Source organism: Setaria viridis, chromosome 3, assembly GCF_005286985.2.
Source record: "Setaria viridis chromosome 3, Setaria_viridis_v4.0, whole genome shotgun sequence".
In the NCBI taxonomy this organism is placed as follows: Eukaryota; Viridiplantae; Streptophyta; class Magnoliopsida; order Poales; family Poaceae; genus Setaria; species Setaria viridis.
The window spans coordinates 49,208,909-49,234,841 of NC_048265.2; the positions used below are offsets into that span (position 1 = coordinate 49,208,909).

General features: G+C 43.9%; 3 protein-coding genes across 3 annotated transcripts; all 3 read left to right on the top strand.

Annotated features, from left to right (window-relative positions):
* The first annotated feature begins 6,976 nt into the window (after window positions 1-6,976).
* LOC117849772 (homeobox-leucine zipper protein HOX33) lies at window positions 6,977-13,391 on the top strand. The gene is made up of 18 exons (XM_034731438.2): window positions 6,977-7,375; window positions 8,807-8,966; window positions 9,129-9,247; window positions 9,337-9,427; window positions 9,520-9,615; window positions 9,693-9,806; window positions 9,911-9,994; window positions 10,255-10,410; window positions 10,533-10,607; window positions 10,722-10,828; window positions 10,954-11,149; window positions 11,301-11,489; window positions 11,574-11,654; window positions 11,745-11,879; window positions 11,976-12,307; window positions 12,505-12,610; window positions 12,704-12,853; window positions 12,944-13,391. The coding sequence occupies exons 1-18, from the start codon at window positions 7,152-7,154 to the stop codon at window positions 13,088-13,090; spliced, it is 2,562 nt and encodes an 853-aa protein (XP_034587329.1). The 5' UTR covers window positions 6,977-7,151; the 3' UTR covers window positions 13,091-13,391.
* Window positions 13,392-13,538: 147 nt separating this feature from the next.
* LOC117849398 (uncharacterized) lies at window positions 13,539-17,442 on the top strand. The gene is made up of 4 exons (XM_072292917.1): window positions 13,539-14,853; window positions 15,180-15,425; window positions 15,842-16,033; window positions 16,940-17,442. Exons 1-3 carry the CDS (start codon window positions 14,065-14,067, stop codon window positions 15,971-15,973), a joined length of 1,167 nt encoding a protein of 388 aa, XP_072149018.1. The 5' UTR covers window positions 13,539-14,064; the 3' UTR covers window positions 15,974-16,033; window positions 16,940-17,442.
* Window positions 17,443-20,368: 2,926 nt separating this feature from the next.
* Window positions 20,369-25,922, top strand: LOC117848916 (uncharacterized). Its single transcript, XM_034730504.2, has 9 exons — window positions 20,369-21,478; window positions 22,465-22,594; window positions 22,740-23,224; window positions 23,306-23,386; window positions 23,516-23,614; window positions 24,020-24,133; window positions 24,220-24,291; window positions 24,822-24,893; window positions 25,050-25,922. The coding sequence occupies exons 1-9, from the start codon at window positions 21,158-21,160 to the stop codon at window positions 25,308-25,310; spliced, it is 1,635 nt and encodes a 544-aa protein (XP_034586395.1). The 5' UTR covers window positions 20,369-21,157; the 3' UTR covers window positions 25,311-25,922.
* Window positions 25,923-25,933: the final 11 nt, after the last annotated feature.

Here is a 25,933-nt window from a genome sequence, read left to right on the forward strand (position 1 = left end):
ACCTGTACTACTCGTTCCTGTTTGACAACCGCTCATTCAAATTTTGAACCTAAGGCAGAAGAAAATAACTCTTGCCACCTCTCATATCAAAGCTAACCTCATCCGTTAATTCAAATTTTGAATCCAAGGTAGAATAAAAAAATATTTATTTCATTTTGAACACGGGTACATGTTTAAAAACACAGTACCATGTACTTAATAATACAATTGAAGGAACATGTACCACCTCTCAAAAAATACAATGTATGTATGTTGACTCAAATTGCATACATCTTGTCTATATAATATGTACTCTTTCCTTACTTTCTAATAACACAAATAACATTTAGATACACTGAGAGAAAAATGCACAAATTTTACACCTAAAAGATCTACCATCCAATGTCACGAGTACCACACCTGTATAGAGCTTCTTTATACCTCCAGATTAATGCACGTCGTGCCAAGAGTTTGGCTTGCTACCAACATGTACCACACATGTATCGCACTTGTCATTGTATGGAGGCAAGGCTGTACCAAACAAAAAATAAAACAACCCGTAAGAAAGAAACAAAAATACAATGATATTTTTTCTTAGGTATATTGCATAGTAAAGTGTTCGCCTATGTACTTAGTCAGACATAGCATACATCAATGGTACATATAGCTCACTACGCAGAATATTTTGGTGCTTAGTTTATACAAACCCGAAAGGTTACATGATCAAATGTCAAGTGTACCGTTTATGTACCACCAGAATTGTTCACATACCACAGAATGCCTGATGCTATAATGAAAACTGCCTATTTTAGTGACAGGAATCTTGGAAAAATGTGCAATGTGAGCCACTACTATGCATGTTATGTAATTCAAGGTACCTTGACAAAACAAATTACACCACTAAAAGTACTATTTTCTTTGTTAATTTGCTGTGCTAAAAACATTAGCCATGCACAAAATATAAAAGGATCAATGAGAATATATACACATAACATATGAACCTATAGATTAACCATATAACACGCGTACTTCTTACATGTCACAATACATATAGACCTGTCCCTAGTTTGAATAAAAACATCAACCAGAACTGGGCAAGCATAAGGATTATCCCAAATGATTTAACATATAATAAGACTTAATATTTTTTAGAAATATAGTAGAAACATTAGTCTAATATAGCTAGGGACACGTTTAGGCAAATTGAAGGGACATTTGCCTCTGATGAAGATTTTTAACGAGTTAAGGAAGCAAGGTTAGACTTAGCATAATTCAGACTAGTAAATTCGAAGAGATGAAAAGAGTGAAGTCTGAATTCCATCGTGGTTCAGCAATAAATGGTAATGTGATCTAATTATGGCCACATGTCAGCCAAACATGCATCTACCTCTCTACGATTTGCATCCCTCACAAATCACAATATCAATCAGCCTATCTTCAGGAGCTCTATAAGCAGAGTACAACAGAGTTCTTAATTAAGAATATTCTACTGCCATGCTACCGAATCACACACTGAAATTCAAGATACAAAGCTGAAATCATACATCCTAACGACAGAATGATAGTAGTAACATAATCACAAATCGGCAACAATATCCCTTATGACATCCAAACTTTCAAAAAGGGGTCATGCTGATTGACCGGTTAGATTGCTAGGATCAAAATTCACTACTGAAAAAAATCAAAATTCACCGGTTGATGGTGGTGAGCGCATGGTTTGTCATCCCCGCAACGCCGTACCGCACCTGTCACACACTGAAATTTTTGAATTTTCAGGATGTGATTAAAACGAATATAATTAAATAATAATTTTCTCATAATTTTAAATTTTTTTCCAATATTTATTTTCTTGAAGGAAATTTAGTATAGGAAAATAATTGGTAGTTGTTCTATGTGTTGCATTCATGCCAATGCATCTTGGTATTTCTTGAGTGCAAAAAAGGTTTTAAAATACGTTGAGTCAATGACCAGATCCTTCCGAGAATTTTTTAGCTTTTTCTGAAATTATTCTCATTTTTCTAGAGCTAAATCTACTTAAGGCTCTAAATTCTTTTTTACGAGTTTCAAGTATTTTATTTGGACTCCTCGTGTCCCAATCTATCTCTAAGAATTTTCCTGGATTTTTTGGAATTTTTTGGATATTTTTTAGTTCTTTCAAAACATTATCTAGTATATTTTGGATTTATTTTCGCACTGGAAATTATATTTTGGAAAATAATAAAAACTAAAATCCTTATCGGGTCGGATTCAACCAAGCCCAATGCAACCCACTAGACTCTAACCCTACCTGGCTCTACCTCCTTTCCTCTCCTGCAGGTGGGCCTCGCATTCCTTTCAGGCCGAGCCCGCAAGGCACGCCCCGTGCCCAGTCCGGCCTAGTTGCTCAGTAGCTCTTCCAGAGCCGCAAGGCTGCACTGTCGCTGCCATCGGCCTTGGTGTGCGCGCCAAGCCGTGGCTGCCCCGTGCCCTATAAAGCCGCCGCCCGAGCACCTGACCCCGCGCCCCTGCTGCTCGCCCTGCGCCTCGCCTTGCCCCACCTACTCACGCAGCGCCGCACACCATCGACCGCCGAAGCCGAGCGCCATTGCTGCCTCCACCGCTCCGATTCGCCGTACCCCGACGTTCCTGGAGCAAGCGGCCACCACGAGGAGTTACCCAGGACGTCGCGCATCTCCTCTGCCTATCCTCGACGCCTGTCGTACACCGGAGCGCCGCCACCACACGAAGGCCGAGTCACCATCCGCCGTGCGCCACCACCGACCGAGCACCGCCCATTCTGTCGCTCCTGGACGCAGCTGGTGCAAATCAACACCGCCAAGAGGACCACGACGCCGAGACGCACGCTCTCCACCTGTCGCCATCCACATCCCGTCGTCGGAGCAGCTCCGCACCGCCACACCAAGCTGCCCGCCATCTCCATCGATGCAACACCGATTCACTTCGGTTCCAGCCACCTTTGTCTCTCCCCGCCTTCGGTGAGCACACCTCATCGATACTCTCTAGCTCCCCTCGGCAATGCGCCACCCGCCTGAGCCTCTCGCCGCCCGAAGCGCCAGCGATTTGGCCGCCCATGCCGCCGTCAACTATGAGGAAGAAAGCTTTGAGCTTCTGCAGATTAGACCTCAAGAAACTTTGTATTTTCCTCCAAGATCTATTGTGTCTTGCAACTCTCACAGATAACCCCCAAGGAGTTACCAATCTTCACAACTAGATCCAACCTGAGCTCTTTAACAGATCTAACCCTAGGCTTTGACCTAATGGTGAACACTATTCCATGTGTCCTGCCAATCTTTTATGCCAGCCCTTTTGATCTTTAGTTATCGCATCTAAGTCCTTGCAACCTTGTTTAGTCCACCAAACCTTCATTTTAGCTCCGTTTAACCTTGTTCTTGTTGCATTAGATTCTTATGAACTTAAACTACGCATTAGAAGCAATGTTGATCATATTCTCTGTTTTGTAATTTATTCAAATATTAATATGATTAAGTACTTATACACTTGTTTTTCTAACTAAAATCTAATTAGAGTTCAACCTCGTATTTTCATAAATAATGTAAATTTGGTTAGTGCTTGTTTAAACAACTCTTCCGACTAAAAGCTAATTAGAGATATACCTCGATTTTTCATAATTTAAATTTAATTTGATTAATGTTTATTTAATTTGTTTTATAAATAAAAGCTATGTAGGTTATATTTTGAGTTTTCATAATTAAATGTTAAATTGACTAATATGAATATAAATGTGTTTTTAAATTAAATTTGGTTAGTTCAACAGGAATAAGAAAGCTATGCGCTTAGATGTTCTCACCTAAGTTATTTTCTGAATAAATTTAATTTGTATAATTTATATATACACATTTACAAATAAAATTTGATTAAGTTTTATTGCAGCTTTTTGAGATATTAATATAATTTGTGTTAATTCTAACATAAGGCGTTTCTATGAAATAACCTTTACACATGATTTTCTTGAGTTAAAATATATCTAGCACATAGTCTTTAGTTGTTTGATAATAATCTCTCGTTAGCTTTGTCTTTTCAAACATAGTTCCGTTTTAAGCGTTTCTTGTTTGGTGTATTGTTCTTAGTTGTACTTGTTTATTTGCTTGTATGTTTATGCCGGTGATTGTTTCGAGTAGAAGAATGAAGGATTGATGATCGAAAGCTTTGTTTGCTGGTATGGGTGGACAGGATATAACCTATGTCAGTACCCTAGAGTATTAAATCTTCGTTCCAACGTCACTTGCTCCCCGCCTGTGCCCTTTTTTCCCATTCGCTCCTCTCTCTCCGAACCATGCAGACCTTAGTATATCCACTCTCCAGATCTTTTTTCAACACAAGAAAAGATCCACGCATTATACAAGATGACCCCATGCCTGCCACCGGCTCTTTTCTTGTGCCATACAGCAATGCATGCATGCATGCATTTGGGTCGCCAAGCTCGCCCAGCGGTCACGAGCTACGTCGCGGAGATGCACTGCAATGCAACGCACACAGACACAGGCCGGGACCGATGGAATGAACCCACGAATGAACACGGCTGATGCCTGTTGCTGCCTGATGATGAAAGGCTGCTGGAGCTGCCATGCACACAGAGCATCGGCATACTTTTTGCTGCAGAGAGTGCAGGGGGATGTTCAGTAGAGAGTCGCATCACATCAACACTGTTCAGTTTCAGCAGGCTCCTAGGCATCCCCGTGCCGTCGTCTTGTCGTCTACACTGTACCACCGGGCTAGCTAGAACGACGTACGCGTGCAGCCCCAGACCAGACACTGCACCTGCATGCGCCGTGGTACACGTGGCCGTTGTTGGCTCCTCTGGGCGGCGGCCATTGCATGCATGCACGGCAGCAATACGGAGCTGAGGAGAGAACAGAGCACGCAGGACCTAGGGTTTTGTTTGCTTCGCTTTGCCTCCACCGAGCTATGGCTATGCATGCATTCTCAGGAGTCAAGTCTGATTCCGCCATGGGAATCGACGACGAGCTCTCAAATCCCCAGCTCAGATAATTACAAAGAGATCAGCAGCGAATAATGCAGGCTGACAAAACGACAACCGAGATCCTCGCCGCTGCGACTGCGAGGACGGACGAATCGCGCTCGAGAAGTACGGCAGCTCCGATCCCGGCCGTCCGTGCGAGATCGGACGGCCGGAGACCGGTCAATCCGGGTCCGCTCAGAGCGCCGTGCAGCCAGTGCGCGTACGGGTCCAGCGTCAATGTGGCGTGCAGGGGACCAGCAGCCAGGGATCCTCTGCGGCCGCTCCTCCACTGCCTCCTCGCAGCGGTGTGTCTTCACTGTTCACTCTTCAGTGTTCACCCTTGCAGAAGGCACAGTTTGTTTCACTGTTTGGATCTGCGAGAGCTGCACAGAGGACGCAACAGTTTTATGGCGTGTGCAGTGTGCGAGAGCTCTGAAGGCTTTTACTGTGGCTTGCTCGATGAGCAGAAGGGAGAGGGAGGGCATCATTTCACTCCCTGCCCCTGCCCAACCATTGCCCAAATGCCAGTCCATCTCTACATTGAAGGCAGTTAATAAGTTTGCACAAGAAAAGGAAGTTCAAAAACTCTGCCTCTCATGAATCTTCTGAAATCCAATCTTTTGCTTCTTGCCTTGTTTTGGTCACACTTCACACAATCACACCAGCATCTCCTCCTTGCACATGTGCTGCTGACTGCTGAGACGGATTTGAAAGGTTCAGAACCCGGATGCCTTGCCAATTGCCATTTCCATTTTCTCAGTCAGAGACATGGTCCGAAAAAGAAAATTTTTGAAATCACTGCGGAGGCTGATTTGAGCTGACAGTGCCATCACTTCACTGTCACTGACTCACTGTAGTGTAGTTTATGAGGCACTGTGTTTATGCTCTCGTGCAATATAATTTTTTTCATGGAAAGAGCCGAAATCTTGAAAAGAATAGAAGCCATGCTCCAGGAGGGAAAAAAATAAGCCCAGTCACACAGACTTCTAAAAAGCGTGATGTAAAAATACTTAATGCCAAAAGAATCTCGCTTTGACAGAGCTTTATGCTGTTTAAAGCTGCCGCTTATCCTGTGAACTCTACCAAACCTTTCTGTTTCGGACAGCACGGTGCTCCAACTTTGAACAGTTCGAATGGCAACATGTACTTCAAATTTTGTAGGTTAGGGCATCCAACAAGCAAAAATATATTCAAGTCATTCTAGAAGAACTTTATTTTAAGAAATTTATAGCATTTTTATGCTGATTTCCATTTCAAACAGGATGCTATGCAACGGTTTCACGAACTTTTGCAAAGTAGAGAAGGTCTAGACAAACTAAGGAAGAATTAAGCATATCTCCTGTTCCAAACATGACATTACGCTCTTATCACATTTTTTCCAATGATGTCTTGTACCGTTTGGAAGGGTTTCTCCCTTCATAAATGAAGTCAAAATTGGTAAAACTAAAAAATAGCTTTACTAAGTTTCTAATATATTTTTATTTTGATTTGCAAATCTAATTGATGCTACAGTATCTCAGTTTGTGCAAAATATGTGAATTTGAAGCCCATATAAACTCTCTCAAATAGGGCTAAAAGAGTAACATATATATCTTCATTTAGAACACTAAAATTTTTAATTCAAATGACTCGTGATACCAATTTATAATGAAATTACCGTAGAAAATCTCTTATTTTTCAGAATGAACAAGAAAATCCAAATACAAAAGAGTAAGAGTCGGATTGGTTTGCTGCCAAAATTTTGGCAAACCAATTCTTGGGCCACCACTTGATTTGCTGCCAAAAAGCTGATCATGTCTCACATCTATCCTACCACAATGTTGGCAAGTTTTTCAAGCCAAAATTTTGACATGCCAAATTTTTGGCAACGGACCAATCAGCTCTAGAACACTGAAACGGGAGGAGAGGAAGACCAAGCCGCACACGCCTGGCGCCCGCCAAGCTGAAAAAAAAAAAAACTAGTCCTTGCTGCTGCAGTAGTGCAGTACTCTATTAAACAAGCCCAGAGAGCTTTGTTGCCCTCCTCTCCACTCTCCAGCTCTCCTCCTCCCATTCCATCACTCCCCACACCCACCAACCTCCTCCCCCCAAGCACACACACGCCCAGCGCCCGCCATGGCAGCGCCCACGGGAGCTCGCGGCTCCAGCTCCCCTTCTTCTTCCTCGTGCTAGCGTGCTTCAGCCGGTGACGATGGCGGCGGTTGCGAGCAGGGAGAGGCTCTCCCCGGGCGCCGCGCCGCAGGTGGACACGGGCAAGTACGTGCGGTACACGCCGGAGCAGGTGGAGGCGCTGGAGCGCGTCTACAGCGAGTGCCCCAAGCCCAGCTCGCTGCGCCGCCAGCAGCTCATCAGGGACTGCCCCATCCTCAGCAACATCGAGCCCAAGCAGATCAAGGTCTGGTTCCAGAACCGCAGGTCAGTCAGCAGCATCCCTCGCCTCCCCCGCTCGATCTATTGTTGTTCTCCCTGCATTTACTTTTTGCGCAGAAAGGAGCAGTTTTTTGCGGTTTCGGTGTGAGAGATTTGGTTTTGGGTTGATTTTTGGACGGTTTCTTTGCTTGGTTTGTGGAATGGGCTTCCGTTCATGGCCTTTGTATCTGTAAAGTTGGAGTCTTGGCTGTCTAGCAGATTTAACATGTTGGGTTGAAGAAAAATGGGACATTTCGAAGTGATTTAGTGATTCTGGGTGTTCTTTGCTGTGGCAATGGGGTCATTTTCCCAGGGTAAATCTGTCTGTTCTTCAGAGATTTTGTGAAATGAGGCCCCCTGTTGGTTCGCTTGAATCTGTGCTTATACTCTTCGTTTTTTTCTTAAAAAAAGATTTTGAGAAGCTTTGCACAATGATTTGGGTTCCTGTATCTCCAGTACTAGTGCCACATACTTTTTGCATCGTTTGGGTTAGGTAGGGAGCTAACGCAACAATCTTTGTCAGATTTATTGGGAAGGAGTTTTTGGTTTATGCGTTCTTGCAAATGTGCTGCCACTCGTGGTGACAATGACTTGCTACCTGGAATTTCTTTGTTTCTGTTAGAACTAAATCATGTTGTCTAGCATAAGGGTGAATGTGAGGATGGTGCCTTTTTCCTTGTGCCAACTGCCAAGAAGTCAAGAATGTAGGGTCACTTGTGTTGGTTACCTCTATATCATGGTACTTGTAACTTGAATTTGAGAACACGAGAAAGAAAAATAGAAGCAGGTGGTAGTTGTGTTGTGCCACACCACAAAATCCTTGGGTTCTTGTTTTCTCCCCACGAGCGTTGTGTGTTCCGGTGTTGACCAATCCAACAGCATTCTAAGTTGAGGCCCGTCTTTTCGACCTAAGTGGCGGTGTTCTTGTTCACTGTGCTTCAGGCCCCTCTGAACATCAACTCGTAGGCTATATCACTTTGCCTTCTTTTTCAGTTGATTAAAAGCTGGGTAACAGTTTTGTTCTTAGTGGTGCTACTATGCAGGAATGAGAATAACGACACCTTTTAAGAAAAAAGCTTTCGTGAAGGGTAAAAGGAACCAAGAATCTTTCACCCTGGGCTCAGGAAGTGCTAATTTTGACCAGACTTCATAGATGCAGACACACATCACTTTCAATTAGGCAATGATTCACATATATCGGTTCTTACATAGTAGTAGCCATTTTGTCTCTTTTGCTGCACCTTTTCCATACATTCCTGTATAATGATCTCCCGCTCATCTCATAAGAGAATATTACCGAAATGCTTTATCTTCATTCTCGGTCTGTGCCAATCAAGAACCAGGAGGGAATCCTGTGTAATGGAAGCCACTGTTTGTATAGACTTTTGCCTTTGTAGTTGTGCCTGCCACTGAACCGTGCTTTCTTGTGATTGGTAGATGCCGGGAGAAGCAGCGCAAGGAGGCATCCCGCCTGCAAACTGTGAACCGGAAGCTGAGTGCGATGAATAAGCTGTTGATGGAGGAGAATGACCGGCTGCAGAAGCAGGTGTCCCGGCTCGTCTATGACAACGGGTATATGAAGAATCAACTCCACAGTGTGAGCTCTCTTTCTCTTTTTCCATGCTACCTCGCTTGAACTAGAATCAAGAATACATTTGCTGCATTCTTGATTCAATAGTGTGTTACTCTATGCCTTGTTGTTTCCAGTTTCTGTGTTATCTTTGTTTGCTTGCTGTAACATTTGCTTGTAATTTGACAGCCTTCTGTAGCCACCACAGATACAAGCTGTGAGTCTGTGGTGACAAGTGGTCAGCAGTATCAACAGCAAAACCCAGCAGTTCCGCATCCTCCACAAAGGGATGCGAACAACCCAGCAGGGTAACTGGAAAACCTGGTTCCATTCATTTTTCAAGGCTGCATTTGCTCTATGTGATTTTAATAAACGTTATTTTTTTCCTTTTGTGCAGTCTACTCGCTATTGCTGAGGAGACCTTGGCAGAGTTCATGTCCAAGGCGACTGGAACTGCTGTCAACTGGGTGCAAATGGTTGGGATGAAGGTAATGTGCTTGTACACACTGTATACTGTACAATTTTATGACGCACCTGTTGTTGATACTTCTAACCATTTCAAATGTTATGCTGATTACAGCCTGGTCCGGATTCCGTTGGAATCATCGCTGTTTCGCACAACTGCAGTGGCGTAGCAGCACGAGCTTGTGGCCTTGTGAGCCTTGAGCCCACAAAGGTGTGTTGATTCTCCTTGGTTTTGACTTCTTTTAGCTTCTGCAGACATAAGGTATTTCCTAATGAATTTCCATTTAGGTTGCTGAGATCCTTAAGGATCGCGCATCGTGGTATCGCGATTGTCGGCATGTTGAAATCCTCCATGTTATCCCTACGGGTAATGGTGGAACGATTGAGCTGATATATATGCAGGTATATGTCTCAATGTCTGCACAGGTTCAGTTTTTTATGTGCTTGTTTATGTACCTGTATGCTATGATTTTGTTGACAGTGTTAATTTCTGTTTTACTTTATAGACTTATGCACTGACAACTCTGGCGGGACCGCGCGACTTTTGGACGCTCCGATACACTAGTGGCCTTGACGATGGCAGTCTTGTGGTATGACTTACCTACTTGATTTACCTGCTGCCATTCTATTCTCATTGTTGTGCTCCGACGAAGCTTAATCTTTTGTTGGATTTAACTTACCTGCTGTTAATTTTTTAATGCCCTTTTCTCAGTTGTGCAAATGCTGCTGTAAATTGTTTCTTTTCACCATTGTGCTAATTGGTGCTTAACTGACACTTCTTTTGCGTTACCATTATATTTGTCCCTTACCCACAGTATTGGTAACAATGTTGCTGTGTCTTGTTCTGTAGATCTGTGAAAGGTCATTGACTCAGTCTACTGGAGGTCCTTGTGGACCTAATGCTCCGACTTTTATCAGAGCTGAGGTCCTTCCTAGTGGTTATCTGATTCGACCATGTGACGGGGGAGGCTCCATGATTTACATTGTGGATCATGTTGATCTGAATGTAAGTAGCAGCGAGTCTTTCATACTAACAAGTTTGCACTTGACTAGTTTTGTAAGTTATGCAGCTATTCTTTTTTGGTGAGCAGAGATGCGTGTCTAATTTATGTTGCGTTTCTACAACAGGCTAAGAGTGTGCCTGAGGTTCTTCGACCACTCTATGAATCTCCTAAGATACTGGCACAGAAGATGACAGCTGCGGTATGTCTCACTGTTCATTCTTATTGTTGCTATGCACTTGTTGGGCTTTTTATGGTACTCCTGAATCTGTAGTTTTTACTGATGCACCAGTGACATGTACTGGTTCGTGTACAGGCATTGCGACACATTAGGCAAATTGCACATGAATCAAGTGGTGAAATCCCCTATGGTGCTGGGCGCCAGCCAGCTGTTCTCAGAACCTTCAGTCAAAGACTCAGCAGGTATGTACAAAGATTGAATAGCTCTCTGTTCTTAAAAGCATTTCCCAGAGTGTCTTTGTTTTGTAATAGCATTCCATGCTAGTCTACTCTATTACTGCTCTGAAATCCAAACTCTAATTTTGCAGAGGCTTCAATGATGCTGTGAGTGGTTTTCCAGATGATGGTTGGTCTCCTTTGTTGAGCAGTGATGGCCCTGAGGATATTACAATTACAGTCAACTCATCTCCAAACAAACTTGTTGGGTCTCATGTCAGCCCCTCCCCATTCTTTTCTGCTATAGGGGGTGGCATTATGTGCGCAAAAGCATCAATGCTACTGCAGGTTTGTTCATGCGCTCGATCATGTTCCTTTCTAAGTAACCATATATACTCCATCTAGTTGACTGAACAAACAGTCTTCATGCTTGTTTGCTTAAATAAAATTATTCTTGTATATTTGATCTTACTCCAATGTACTTCTTTGGATATTGTAGAATGTGCCACCTGCTTTACTTGTGCGATTCTTGAGGGAGCATCGCTCTGAATGGGCCGATCCTGGTGTTGATGCATATTCTGCCGCCTCTTTGAGGGCCAACCCTTATGCTGTGCCAGGTTTAAGGGCTGGTGGATTTATGGGCAACCAGGTTATACTACCCCTTGCACGAACATTGGAGCATGATGAGGTAATTGATTAAATGCGCCCCCTTTCACCCTCTTGTTATGAAGAGCCAATATAAGGTCCATCTAACTAACTATTTTGATTGCAGTCCTTGGAGGTTATTAGGCTTGAAGGACATGGTTTTAGCCACGATGAGGTGCTTATGTCTCGAGATATGTTCCTTCTGCAGGTATTAGGCCTTTCCAATTTGATTCTTGGTTTATGGTCCATGGCCTTTTCTATATTCTTCTGATCGCATGTATATTACCTGTTATCACAGCTTTGCACTGGGGTTGATGAGAGTGCTCCTGGTGCATGTGCACAGCTTGTCTTTGCACCTATTGATGAATCTTTTGCTGATGATGCGCCATTGCTACCCTCAGGCTTCCGTGTTATACCACTGGATGATAAAATGGTTAGTACATTTTTATTTAATTAGTTAATCTTAGAGTCCAATTTCTTGGCCTTACCAGTTGTCACACTGGTTATTCATTATGCACTCAAACTGCAGGATGTGCCCTCTGCCACACGCACACTAGACCTTGCTTCAGCGCTTGAGGTTGGATCAGGTGCAGGCTCACGTTCCCCAAGTGATGCGTCGGGTTCATGCACCACGCGATCAGTCCTGACTATCGCCTTCCAGTTCTCATTCGAGAATCACCTACGTGAAAGTGTGGCAGCAATGGCCAGGCAGTATGTCAGGGGTGTGATGGCATCTGTGCAGAGGGTGGCCATGGCAATTGCTCCCTCCCGCCTTGGCTCACATATCCAACTGAAGCACCCGCATCCTCCGGGCTCTCCTGAGGCACTTGCACTTGCTACTTGGATTGGCAGGAGCTACAGGTAGAACCTTACTTCTCAGCTAGCTGAGCGTTCTTTGTTTGATGCACACTCACTGGTTTTGTTAATGTTCTGATCATCTATAGAATTTATTAATGTTCTGTTCATCGATAACATGTATTAGTGTTGTGTTCATCGAAGCATTATCCTGGAATTTGTGTTATAAAGTTGCGAAGTTGTTGATGATTTCAAAATTACAGGGTGCACACTGGATCGGAGATCCGCTGGTCGGACACTGAAGGCGTGGACAATCCCCTAATGCCTTTCTGGAAGCACAGTGACGCAATTCTCTGCTGCTCTCTGAAGGTCAGTTGGTGAATGCCTGTTGATTTCATGATCCAATTGCTACCTTATGCCATAACCTGAAACCGGGCACTGATTTGTTGTCGACTACTGCAGCCTCCATTCATGCTCAAGTTCGCCAACAGCGCCGGCTTTGACATCCTAGAGACGACGATGGTGAACATCCAGGACATGCCGCTGGAGGGGGTCCTTGACGAAGAGGGGCGGAAGTTACTGTTCTCGGAGCTCCCCAAGATCATGCAGCAGGTATTGATCGACCAGGGTTGTACCCTTCCCAGCATGCATGATGAAAGACATTGAGTCTGAAAATGTGGCTGCGTCTGTTCTCCTGGGCAGGGCTTTGCGTACCTCCCTGGCGGTGTGTGCCGGTCGAGCATGGGGCGGCAGGCGTCGTACGAGCAGGCGGTGGCCTGGAAGGTGGTGGGCGATGACGGTGCGCCGCAGGGCCTGGCGCTCATGCTCGTCAACTGGACCTTCATCTGATGCTGCTGCTCCTGTGCTTCGACTTCACTCGCCAGAGCAAAGGGTTGGACGAAGCCCTCATCACCACCATCAGATGGTGACTGTATCCTACTACCTAGTTGCTTGCATTGCACCTATGTGCTGCTGTATCATGTGTGCTGTAATGACTCGAGACCTGAAATGTTTGCTATTCCTGCTATGTTTGGAGTTTCTGTATCTTCTGGATCAAGACAAGTGCTGCTGCAGTTTGTGTGAGGTTGAAGACCTAGTACTAAATCATCTGTGAGATGTATGGATCATTGACCATGCATGGTTTCGGTGATGTTGTGCTATGCTGAATGGGTTGATGAAGTATGCTTGAATGCTTGATGCTGTGTTGCTCAAAATTTCCTCATTTTTTCATGTGCCTCTGTTTGATTGACTACACTGAACTGGGAGCTGGAGCCTGGAGGGCGCCAGGTGAATGAAGACCACAGTCAGTCACTCTTTATATCAAATGCATAATTCCTACTAGCTTACATCTGCTTGCAAGTGATCTATCTTTGGTATTTGCCAGTTCATGTGAAGGAGATTTGCACTTTTCACTGCTATGAAGTGTCCACAGAGTTGTCGGACCAGTGTATTTTTCAGTCGAACTGTGTTTTTCAGCGTGGGTTGGGCGAGAAAGAAGGGGTGGCATGAAAAATTGAGAGTAGCTAAGCAAAAGAGGGCAGAAGAGGGGATAGGAGGATTCAGGATGCAACCTATCCTGTGTGCTATGTCATGCTGTGCTGCTGTAACGAATCGAGACGTGAAATGTTTGTTATTCCTGTTGTGTTCTAAGTTTCAGTACCCCATGGATCCAGACAGTGCTGCTGCTGCAGTTTGTGTTAGGTTAAAGACCTAGTACTATCATCTTTGAGGTGGTCATGAACAATGGAGAGATGCACTGCGGGCCGTGGGCCTGTCAATGCAGCCGTGGTGGGCTTGTGATGATGACGACGATGACGGGCTGAATGGCGTGGAGTTCGGTCGGGCTCGACCCAGCCAGCCCATCAACATCCGTCCCCTTCCTTCCTCGCCGCACCCGCCACTTCCCCGTGAAGCCGCCGCCCGCCATGGCCATGCTCTCGCTCTCCTCCCGCCCCCTCGCCTCCCTCCGCCCGAACCGCCCCAACCCTCCCCTCCACCGCCTCCTCCGCCCCAAGCCCCTCGCTTCCACCTCCGCCTCCGCCCTCACGCCGCCAACTCCCCTCTCCGACCCCACCCCGCCCCCCGACGCCGACCCCACCCCGCTCTTCCTCCGCCCGGCGACCCACCCGGCCCCGGCCGCCGCCCTCGCCGCCTTCCGCCGCCGCGCGGCCGCGCTCGTCCCGCCCTCCGCGCCGCACCTCCACCGCCACCTCCGCTGGCTCCTCGCCGCCGCCGCCGCCGCCGCCGATCCCTCCTCCGACCCGGCGCTCCTCCGCGCGCCGCTGGGCGACCTCGAGGCCATGTGGGCCCGCCACGTGCGTGACCGGCGCCCGTTCCAGTACGTGGTCGGGAACGAGCACTGGCGGGACCTGGTGGTGGCCGTGAGGGACGGCGTGCTCATCCCGCGCCCCGAGACAGAGGCCGTGGTGGACATGGTGAGGAATGTGGAGGGGTTCGCGGACGGGTGGTGGGCGGACCTCGGCACCGGGAGCGGCGCCATCGCCGTGGCCGTGGCGAGGGAGCTCGGACCCGAGGGGAAGGTGTTCGCAGTTGATGTCAGCGAGGTGGCCATCGAGGTCGCGCGGCTCAACGTCCAGAGGTACGGAATGCAGGTGAGCGTGAGCCTAGGGATTGTGTTTCCCTTTGAAATTGAGGAAGAACGCGGCTCAAATGTTTGTTCGAGGTGTCAAACTGCTAATTTGCAGCTTGCATTTTCGGCACATGCTGTATCTCTCATTCTCTGATAGCCTATCCACCTAAAGATTTATGAGCGACACATCAACACACCCTAAGTAGTGTCAATAAAGGTCTGGGAAGTAAAAGGGAAAACTATCAACAAGCTCCGGGTTTATAATTATTAAGCATAGTTCAATTTGTTTGACCTTGCAGAAGTACTAGAAACTCACTGTTGATTAGAGTTTTGCTATGTTGAAATTAGGATAAAGTTGAAATAAGGCACGGTTCGTGGTTTGAACCTCTGGAAGATGTGAAAGGAAAACTCATGGGTGTGATTAGTAATCCCCCATATATACCAACTGATGATCTACCTCGACTGCAACCTGAGGTTGGTTGGCATGAACCAAAGTTGGCGCTTGACGGAGGCAAGGACGGCCTTGAGCATCTGCTCCATCTTTGTGAAGGGTTATCTTCAGTTCTGAAGCCTGGAGGTTTCTTTGTTTTTGAGGTAAACATCATCCAAGACTTTTTCTCAAAGTCTGTTATGTTATCACTGCACATATGATTCATGAATTCAGCATGTTTATGTTATTTGGAAACTTAAATTTTTTCCTTTCCAGATGTTCTCCTATATAACTGAATTGGAACTTTAATTGCTATGATCACTTAGTAAAGCAACATTGAATTTGTTTAAAAGACTTGATGTTCTTATGGAAGTATCTCAAGCTATGAGACAAGAAAACTGTTGCTTCTGCACCCATTATGATTCGTGACTACCCCAATCCTGTCCCCTTACTAAGCTTTGACTCATTTCTTACAAAGTGACATGCACATAGTTCATGTTGCTTTGCAAATCTTGTTATATTGTTATTGTTGCTCCAAAGAAATGTAACACTCAAATACCTCTATGTTTGTGTTTGGCAGACTAATGGCAATAAGCAGTCTGAGTTCCTTGTTGATTTGATAAGCACAAAGTGGAGTTCTTCTTTTCATAATGTGGAGGCAGTATTAGACTTCGCAGAAATCAAGCGTTTTGTAACAGGATATCGCAGATGAACACCAAAGCATGGATGTTGATGTAGTTCTTGGGGGCGAATTTTCCCCGCTTAGACTTTGGTAAGAATCATGTCACTAGTGACTTGGATACAATGCAGCAGTTTTATACATTAGCTGGATAGTGTCTTAGTTTTAATCGTTCACGTGTTTTCTCTTGCGTCTTTGACTCAATTTTCTGCACTGATCAACTGAACAATTGTTTATTAGACTCATAAGAATTTACTGACACATATTATTTAGCTTTATGTTGTTGATACCCTTGTAGTTTGTAATGATGTAACATACTTTTGTTAGAGAGTTTCATGAGTAACACCTTTTAATTTTTCAAAAAAAAAAGAGTAACACCTTTTTAGTGCTTGCACACAGTGAAGCATTTTCTTGGCATGGTATGGGACCAACCACCATGCTTCTGCAAGATCAGAATAATGCATTTGTTACTTGTTCCATTTGTTTATTTTGGTTGGAGATTTAGTCCCCTGTAAACTCCTCAGTCCTCAATTTTGTTGCTCTTGTTGCTAACTTCTCCAGTAGAATTTTCACTCATTGAAAATTAATTGCATGATTGTGACGGTCATAATTTAGATACCAGAGGCTTTCTATCATTACATGTTTTTGGATGGGAATTGTGTTGACAAAGTCCATAAGGAATTGCATCTTAACTATCTATATTTGAACTGATGGCAAGTTCAAGCTTTGAAACAGTCATGCAATATGGTGGCATGGTGTAGCTGAACATAATTCACATGCAAAAAGAACTCCGTGGAATCAGTAAATTACATTACGGAGGCCAATATAAACAAACTCTTCAGAGCACCTAATCCCTCTTCTGCTTGTTTGTGTTTCCCTGGATTATTTCTTTGTTCTCAGTTGTCCTGTGCAAAATTTTGTTGTTTGTATAATGCTGCACCACTGCTTTTGTGTGTTTGCAGTATTTAATCCTTGTCTCGTTTTACCTTTGTTTGTCAGGACCTTGCCATGTAAATAATGGGATCAGTCTGGGCTAGCTTCAGCAGAAAGCAAACAGCTCATACCATTGCCCCTCTTCGGAGCTTATCACTTGAAGTTTAAGCCTGGTGGTGACAATGATATAGCGCAAAGTCAATCATCAAATATAATTCTTTAGGCATGCGAGCTAATATTTCGCCAAAGCCAAGCTGCGGACCGATCCATGGTCCATCTGCCCAAGGAAGCTGTACAATAGACAAGACTCTTGTGGCAGTTTGCATTCAGAAGCATGTATTTGGCCACTTGTTTTGCAGCGTGTTGGGTGATGATTGTGATTTAAAGTGGAGACTTTTGTGGCGTCCAAGATTATTCCGCCGCCCACACGCCACTTTGTGTGTTTCATTATTGATTGATGCCGTGGGCCAGGCGATTATTTTTGTAATTTGTTTCTTTTTTGTTCCCTCCTTTGGATCCATCTCCAGGTAAATTCTATGAAGATGAAGTCCATGCTTTATTTCTTTTCATTCTTTTTAGTTGTCCCAGAGAACTTGAACGAACAAAGTAGAAGAAATACTCCCTCTGTTCCAAATTGTAGGTTATTTTGGCTTTTCTAGGTGCATAAATACATCTAGATATAGTGTATGTCTAGATGCATAATAATATCTATGAATCTGGAAAAGTTAAAACGATCTACAATTTGGAACGGAGGATTGGAGGGAGTATCTAATAGTAGCGCTACACTGCAGTAACAGTTTTTGTGGAGGGAGTACCTAATAATAGCGTTACACTGCAGTAACAGTTTTTTTGGCTGAATCGCCGATTATTTGCTTTACAAGTTAGCATGGCAGGTAGAATTCTTCTGTGCTTCATAATTCTGTTCTGCACTTTTGTCTAGTCATGGTATGATGCAAGTTTGATCCGCTGATGATTCACTCATAGCATTTTCGAAGTCCGTGCTCACTAATTTATCCATGGTAATAAAAGAAAAGCACTAGAGTTATTTTACTTTGAAAAATATTCTGAAAATCATGAGACGTGACACTAAGGATTCCATCACGGGGGTCGCTGAAAGGGAATGTCGGGGCCATGAGATGCCGTCTCATCTTGCTCATCTTTGCAGATAAAATTATTGGCAAAAAGCTATACACTTCTATGCAATCTCTAGCCAACTCCTTGACTACCTCCAGATGAGCAGGTAGCATGGCAAGTCGACGGCTTGTGAGTTGTGAAGGAAGTGGTTCTCTCCCGTTCATCTACCTCACCCATCGTTGTCGATCCAACCCGGTCGTTTGGTTTGTTTATCCACCAATTTGCAGTGCTACTGTTGGACCATATGATGATTGTGCCAAATATTAGAAGAGTTGATTTGCATCATTTTGGTTTTGTTGTCGGAAAACACGATATTTTGGAGGTTGACGTTTCTGAACTTTTCATTCCCGTGGAAAGAAATGGGCACTTGGGGATCATAATGTGCATAAGGATTAGAAAACATGCAGGGAGGGAATGTGACGGATGGTGAGGTTTGCAGGGTTGTTGTGTAAGCAACAGCAAGCACCAAGTCAGGTCAAGAGAAAAGAGATGTGCTTGTTCGGAGTTCAATGTGAGTACTTCATCTGACTTTCTCTTTGTTGTAGATTGCAGATTATAGAATGACAATTGAAAACAAATTGCACCAAGTCAAGGTAGAAATGTTTACATCATGCCGGTTTGGTAGACTAGTCTTGCCACTGCAGATAATGTTACAAAACCCGTGCAAAATCCAAATGCACATTTAAATTGCCAAGTCAAGATTTGCAGTCCAAAAGTATCTGTGTCTGCTACCCTTGTGCCATGGCAAATGCATGCAATCATTGAGAAGCAAAACCATATTCTTTTGCCATCTGATCTCAGATTCATGATGCAATCACCCCCAGTGAGTTGTGATCTGTAAACCAAAATTTGGTCAAATGCATACTAGTAGCTATGCAGAATGAATCAAATAAGCAAAGAAAAAGGAAAGAAGGAGGGGAGAAAGAAAAGGGTAAAAGAGAAATAAAAAAAATGCCAAGTCGCTTTGCTTGGAGGCCAAAACAAATCTTGGTTGGGGTCATGCAGACGCTTCTTGACCTACCAGAATCTCACATCTCATCTCATCTCATCACAGGTCAACTAGGAGGCATGCTTCTTTTATCTTTTTTTTTATATAAAACGATTTCTTTTATCTTTACCATGCAGCCCTATAATTCTACTAGCACCTGCCCCAATAATTAGGCATGTGGATAGCATGTGACTCACTGATTTCATTTTGCAAAATCACCCCCGGACCATGCCAAATTGCATGGAAAGGACAGAGATTGTACTCTTGGAATGTTCTCTTGCAGGTTTCAAACAAAAAGGTTAATGTCAGGACATTTGCAATGCACCATTTGCATAGTGAGGACAAATTTCAAGTTTGTAACCTTTTGGACGCTACGTTAGTTCTGGTGGTTCATCTTCCTCATCCACGCACAATTGCTATGTTTGATCCAACACGCCCCAACTGTTTTGGTACCAAACTGTAATGACCAGGGACAGGAAAGGAATTGTCTATTTTTGTTCTTTTATTCTCGACTTGATATCATTTTTTGTTCTCTTGTGTTTGGTACCCATGTGGACACCTGTATTTTGCAATTTTAGCAGTATAAAGAATAGGCAGATGAAAGCAAATGGTTGGACTTTGAAGGGAGAAACCAGCTGCATATATGCATGGACCCACATAAAAGGAAAAGGGGAGAAAAATAAGATGGAGAAAGAAAGGGGAGAAAAAGGCTATCAAACTCCTACATTGTTACGGAATTCTTCGGACGAGAGGAAAAGAAGAGGCACGAGAGGTTGGCATTACTTTTGCAAGCATAATCATGCTCAGGTGATGGTGAAATTGTGTTTTCTCAAGGCAGCAAAACGTGCCTCACACATGGTAATTTAGGCTTACTGTATTGTATTTTCTAAACAAAGTAAAGAATGATCATAAACATTTCTTACTCTCTCAATTTCAAAATACCATAACTTTGGCAAGAGGGGAAAAATTCCCTTTAATTTTTTTTACTAGTAGTAGCTGACACCTCACAATACCCAAGTTACCCCTGCCAACCTTACCGATTTCCGTTCATTGCCACCATTCTGGATGAGTAATTCTGAAGCAGCTAACCACTCCAATCTTCCGTGATTAATAACTCAAATTTAAGGCTAAGCACAACATAAATGAACTCTGTTACCACGACCAAATTTTCTCACTATCTACCCATTTTTGAACCAGTATTAATTTCCGTTCTCATCATTAACCAAAAAGAGATTAAACTCCCAACTCATAAAATTGTCAACATTTAAGTCACTATCACCACTCATCCTCCTGCTGTCACTGTTGCTCATTCAATTGGCAGCTTCTCTAACCTCTCCCTCTCTCCTCTGAAGAACAAAACACTCTTTCCCTCTCTAATCTCTCTCAAACCACCCACCCACCCCATATCCATCAGCACCTCTGCAGGCTGCACTGCCCATACCTCCCCCATTGCATAGACAGTAGCAACAGTTAACTCTTCTCCCTCACTCTCTCTCTCTCTCACTCCTCCCAAGCTTCTTACAGCCCTAATCCCCTCTCCCTATTTCTCTCTCTCCCCTCTTTTGCAAGATCTCTTCTTCGTCTTCTCTTTTCCCTTTTAACTCCACCGCAATCCCTCTTTTGTCACGAGCCAAGCCGAGAGCCGCAAAAGCAAGCACAGCACCACCAAAAGGGAGGGCGCCGCTTGTGCCAAAGCTCGGATTCCCCTCTATTTTACCCCATCTCCCCGCCGATTCACCGGCGCGAGATCCACCCGCAGGTGTCGGCGGTTCGCAATCCCCGCGAAAGATGGCGCCTTTCTGAGCCGCCTCCGGGGATTTCTCGTCGTTTCTTGGCCCCAAAGCGGCGGTTTCCAGTGGCTCCGGCCAATTCTGCTGAGGTGGCGGCAAGTGGTTTTAGAGCTCGATCCGGTGTGCGCGGGTATCATCTGGCCCGGCCCCGTAGGGTGCGGTGGTTCTTGGCGAGTTCTTGAGCTAGTTGCGGCGGTTATTCCTCTTCTTGGAGCTATTCGATTGGTTTGGGGGGAGGTGATTCTTGCTACCGGGAGTCCAGCGGGCTGTTGCTGCGGCTCTTGTGGTCGATTTTTTGAATTCGATTGGGGGGGAGATGGGGTTCTTGCGCTCTCTGGATTGAGCATTCCGGCCGGATTCTTGCGGGCTTCCATGGCGGATTTGGGGCTGTGGAAGCAGGCGTGGAGGTGGGTGCTGTCCCAGAAGCACATCCTGGCGTGGGCCCACACGGCGGCGTGCGGCAGCCGGGAGCGCCTCGCCTTCCTGGTCGATCGGCACTGGCCGGCCGTGTCCCGGGCCTGCGCCACCTCCTCGCGCCTCGCGCTCGCCGCGCTGCTGCAATGGCGCGGGTGTATGGCGCGCGGGGTGCTGGCGGTGGCGAGCCTCGGCCCTGCCGCCGTGTTCGTGATCCTCTGGAGCTTCTTCGTGTGCATGACCTCGCCGGCGTGGGCTCTCTTCGCGCTTCTTCTCCTGGTTCGTGCTCTGCAAATGCAGCTTGTCTTGTTGCTACTTCACTTTAGCTCAGATTTACCGGATAAGGATTTATGTGTGACAGATTCTAAATCTTGCCATGTGCTGCTTTTGCTATCCAACTTTGGGGTGCATGTGAGTTTACATTTCTTTACAAAAGTGTAGTTAAAGTGTTACCTGATGGATGGTGAAAAAAGTAGGATAGGATGGCCTAAACTGTGGCAGCATTGGTTGGCTTCATGTTGCTGCTGCGAAATGTTTGTGTGAAGCTTTTAGTAGTACTCTTCTTCTATGCTATCTCAAAGTAACATCTGTATGAAGCATGAACTGCTCGTTGCGTTTTTAAGCTTCTTTTGCACCCACTACTTAGTTCTATCTAGTTTGTTTTGCTGCCAAAGGTAGGATGGTGATGAAGCACAACTTTTGGATGAGCATGACGTGACCTAATCCTGTTATGTGAATACATCGCGCAATACTAGTGCAATCTATGATAATGAAATCAGTTTCAGAATATATGATTGATCAATTAATCAATTTGGTACTGTGGCATGATGCTACCCTATTTTTCGTAAATTGGCTTGCTATTTATGATAATGCACCATATCTGTAAATATGTACCCTGTGGGGAGTAACGTATAACCCCATCTCAGCAAGAGACTTACAAAGTTGATGTTCAGTTGTTTCATGCATCATGCTGAATTAACTACAGTTTGTTTGATTCATTAATAGGTTAATATTTATGATTAATAGCATAAATTCAAACTGTATAAATGGAATAAAATAAAGGGAAGAATCCTAGTGCTAGGTCCCCAGATATTTTCTCTCTGTTAGGTTTTGACATTTTGATGCTGACTGCATTTTTCATTGTCATCAAAATGTACTTGTATGCTTTGTAGCTTTAACTTGCAAGTAAGGGTACATGATTTCATATTTAGAAAGATCTCAGAAGATATGTTGCTTGTTAATTTCTTAATAGCTCAATATTTCAGGGGGCTGCTGGTGCAGTTGTTCACTATATGGGCTATACACCTGGCCTTTTCATTGTTGGGCTGTTTGGGATATTGATTATGTGGATGTATGGCTACTTTTGGATTACAGGAATGCTTCTAGTTGCTGGAGGTTTGTTTTTTGAACTTATATATATATATATATCTGCTCCTGAGAATGCTTATTTCCCACAACTCCATAACCTGTTTCCTTTTGCCCAATTAGTCATATTATCTGACTCTTTCACCTGATAATAGGCTTCTATGTGGTAATGCAGGTTGTATGTGCTCTCTGAAACATGCTCGATATGTGATACCAATTTTGACCACATATGCTATTTATTGTGTGGCTGTTCGTGTTGGGTGGCTTGGAGTCTTCTTGACACTCAACCTTTCGTTCTTGGCAAATGATCTTCTTAATAAGTTACTGCAAGGATACGAGGAAAGCACTGAAGAAAAATTTGAAGATATGAAGGATTCTGATCCAGTTATGGATGAGTTCTATCGTAGCTGTGAATTCCCTCCTGCTCCTGACAGTGAACCTGAGACCGTGTCTTCTGCAAAGCCTTATTGCTCATCACCCACCCAAGATGTCTTACATGTACAAAAAGAGGAACCTCCTAGTAAAGTAGTTAAATCTGATTCTAGTTCATTGGATGAGATTAAGAGGATAATGGATGGTTCAAACCACTATGAAGTTCTGGGCATACCTCGGAATAGAAGCATTGATCAAAAGTCCCTGAAAAAAGAATACCACAGAATGGTAATACGTCACAACCCCCTATAAAAGAGAAATTCGTGTCGTTGTTCTCTAATTTTATGGTCTTGTGTTTTGTTTGTCTAGGTCCTGCTTGTACATCCTGATAAAAATATGGGGAATCCATTGGCTTGTGAATCATTCAAAAAGCTTCAATCAGCTTACGAGGCAAGTGTTCTTATGTTTATACTTTGGCTTTTATTTGTCTAGATTATTGTTCAGTCCCATAGTGTATCCTTTATTTATCACTATTCTAATATCAATGAAGGTAACTTGTGTGTTCACACCTCCATGCAGGTCCTCTCTGATTTCACAAAGAGAAACATCTACGATGAACAGCTGAGGAAAGAAGAATCACAGAAAATGACCCCAAGATCACGTGTTGTCTCTCAACAGGTGATCTTGTTTCTGTTACTATGCAATTTATATTACTCTTTCTATATATCCAATCAAGTATCCCATACTCCCTCTGTTTAAAATTGTAGGTCGTTTTGGCTTTTCTAGATACATGATTTTTGCTATCCATCTAGATATACATTATGTCTAGGCACATAGATTTTGCTATGTATCTAGAAAAGCCAAAACGACCTGCAATTTGGAACAGTGGGAGTACATTGTAACTTATTGAGAAAACCAGCTAGGTGCCATTGCATAGATGCACAAACTGGGAAAATGCTGCTACTCGTGAGGCTGACATGTAGGCCCTGGGTCCACATGTCAGAGACACAACATGGTGTTTTCAACTTGGGTGATCCAATGGATAGTAATAAATAAACTTACCTGATAGACAACTTTTTGTAGGGTGGGGTAGAGTTTCTTTCCGAAGAGTCCAGGCGTATACAATGCACTAAGTGTGGTAATTTCCATATATGGATATGCACCAAGAGAAGCAAAACAAAAGCAAGATTCTGTCAGGTTTGGCACCCTGCATGGACTTTTCAGGTACTTTTTGATTGATTGGGTATCACTGCAGCTAATTATTTGAAATCATGTCGCTGTAGGGTTGTGATCAGTATCATCAAGCCAAGGATGGAGATGGATGGGTTGAAACCAGATTTTCAACCTCCTACAAGGTACTTTGATGTCTTGCTTTTATAAATTTAAATTTTAAATGGAGGAACTTAGGAACAGTGTTGGTTTTGGTAATTAAACTGCTGAAAAATTTGTATGGAGTGGTTTCAAACAAATGGAAAATGAAGTAAATGAAAGCACAATTAACAATTATGTGAATTCTATGATTCTGCCAGTGTGATGGACAAATGAAGTAAGCTAATCTTATACTTTCTGAGGCCAATTTTTGTTTGAGGTTTATTCATTTTAGGTGTAATAGGCCAAGTATGTAAGGCATCTGACTATGCTACTGAAGGAAAATATTATAGGCTGTTATAGCCTTATAGGTGGATTCCTGAAGTACATTGGTCTTGGTCATTCAGCTTCAATCTCTATTAAATTTCTTCTTCACACGAGTTAGAATCATTCTAATTCTGAATACAAAGCACTTTTGGAAGCTATTCAGTTTTAGCATGCCTATTTTCCTAATGAAATGTCCCCAGATAGTTTTTTAGTTCTTTGTATTTGAGCAATGTGCATTTTTTCACTTCAGATGGAAATACCCCGAGCTTTTGTTTGTGCTGAGAGCAAAATATTTGATGTGTCTGAGTGGGCTACCTGCCAGGTGAGTCTCTAGCTTGATCTATGTTTTGATGTATTGCTTACAGATGTGGGTTTTATTTTCATGAAATGCTTCATTGCTCCATTAAGGAAAACACAATTTACTTCAGGCAGAGGCAAATTTACTTCTCTCATTCATTTTTCTGTTGCTGATTACCAGGGAATGGAGTGTAAGCCTAACACTCATGGTCCAACTTTTATGGTGAACATGGTTGGAGCAGATAGGATGCCTCAGAGATCCTACAGTTCCCGGTATCCCTTCAGCTTGGATGCGGAGATGATCCCTGAGGATGAATTTGAGCTCTGGCTTCAGCAGGCATTGGCATCAGGCGTCTTTGCTGACAGCCCAAAGCGCAGGAAAAGCTGGAGCCCATTCAAACTGCCCCAAAAGGGGATTAAAAGTTGGCGGAGATCATCATGAGGGTATGGCAGTATGCAGCAGGGGTCTCGGGTGACCACGCTTTGGAAAGAAGGCGATAACGCAAGGCCTCGTGAATGTAAATAGACTGACCAACAATTTGCCTGGGCGGGCAACTAATTTTTGTTCGAAAGGAGAAACAGGACGTAAAAGGAACACTCGAACGAATAGGTGTAACAAGTCTCACTGTTGAACTTGGTTCCCTCTGCTAACATCCCACGAGTTTAGCTGCAAAACAGTATGCTATTCATCCTATGATCAAACACTGGTGTCTCTGTGATGTATTAACTTCAGTAGTTTAGGGATCGACATTTGGAAGACCGCCGAAACATCATGCCTGGACTGGAAGAAGGTTGAGATATGAAGGGATGTTCATGTTAGTCAAAGTAGTAATTTCTGGTATTATCTTCTGGAGAAGCGAAGGAGGTGATAGTAGTGACTGGCTGTAAATACACTAAAAGCTCCCACCTGGAATTTACTGCTTGTAACATTGTATACTGATTAAACCTAATCCTCTGAAAGACTTGCACAATCAAGGTCTCTCTGCTGTAACACTCTGACAGCATGTTCTGTATCGTTCTAAGGTGATAATATAGGTCTAATTCTGGACTATAACCATTGCCCAT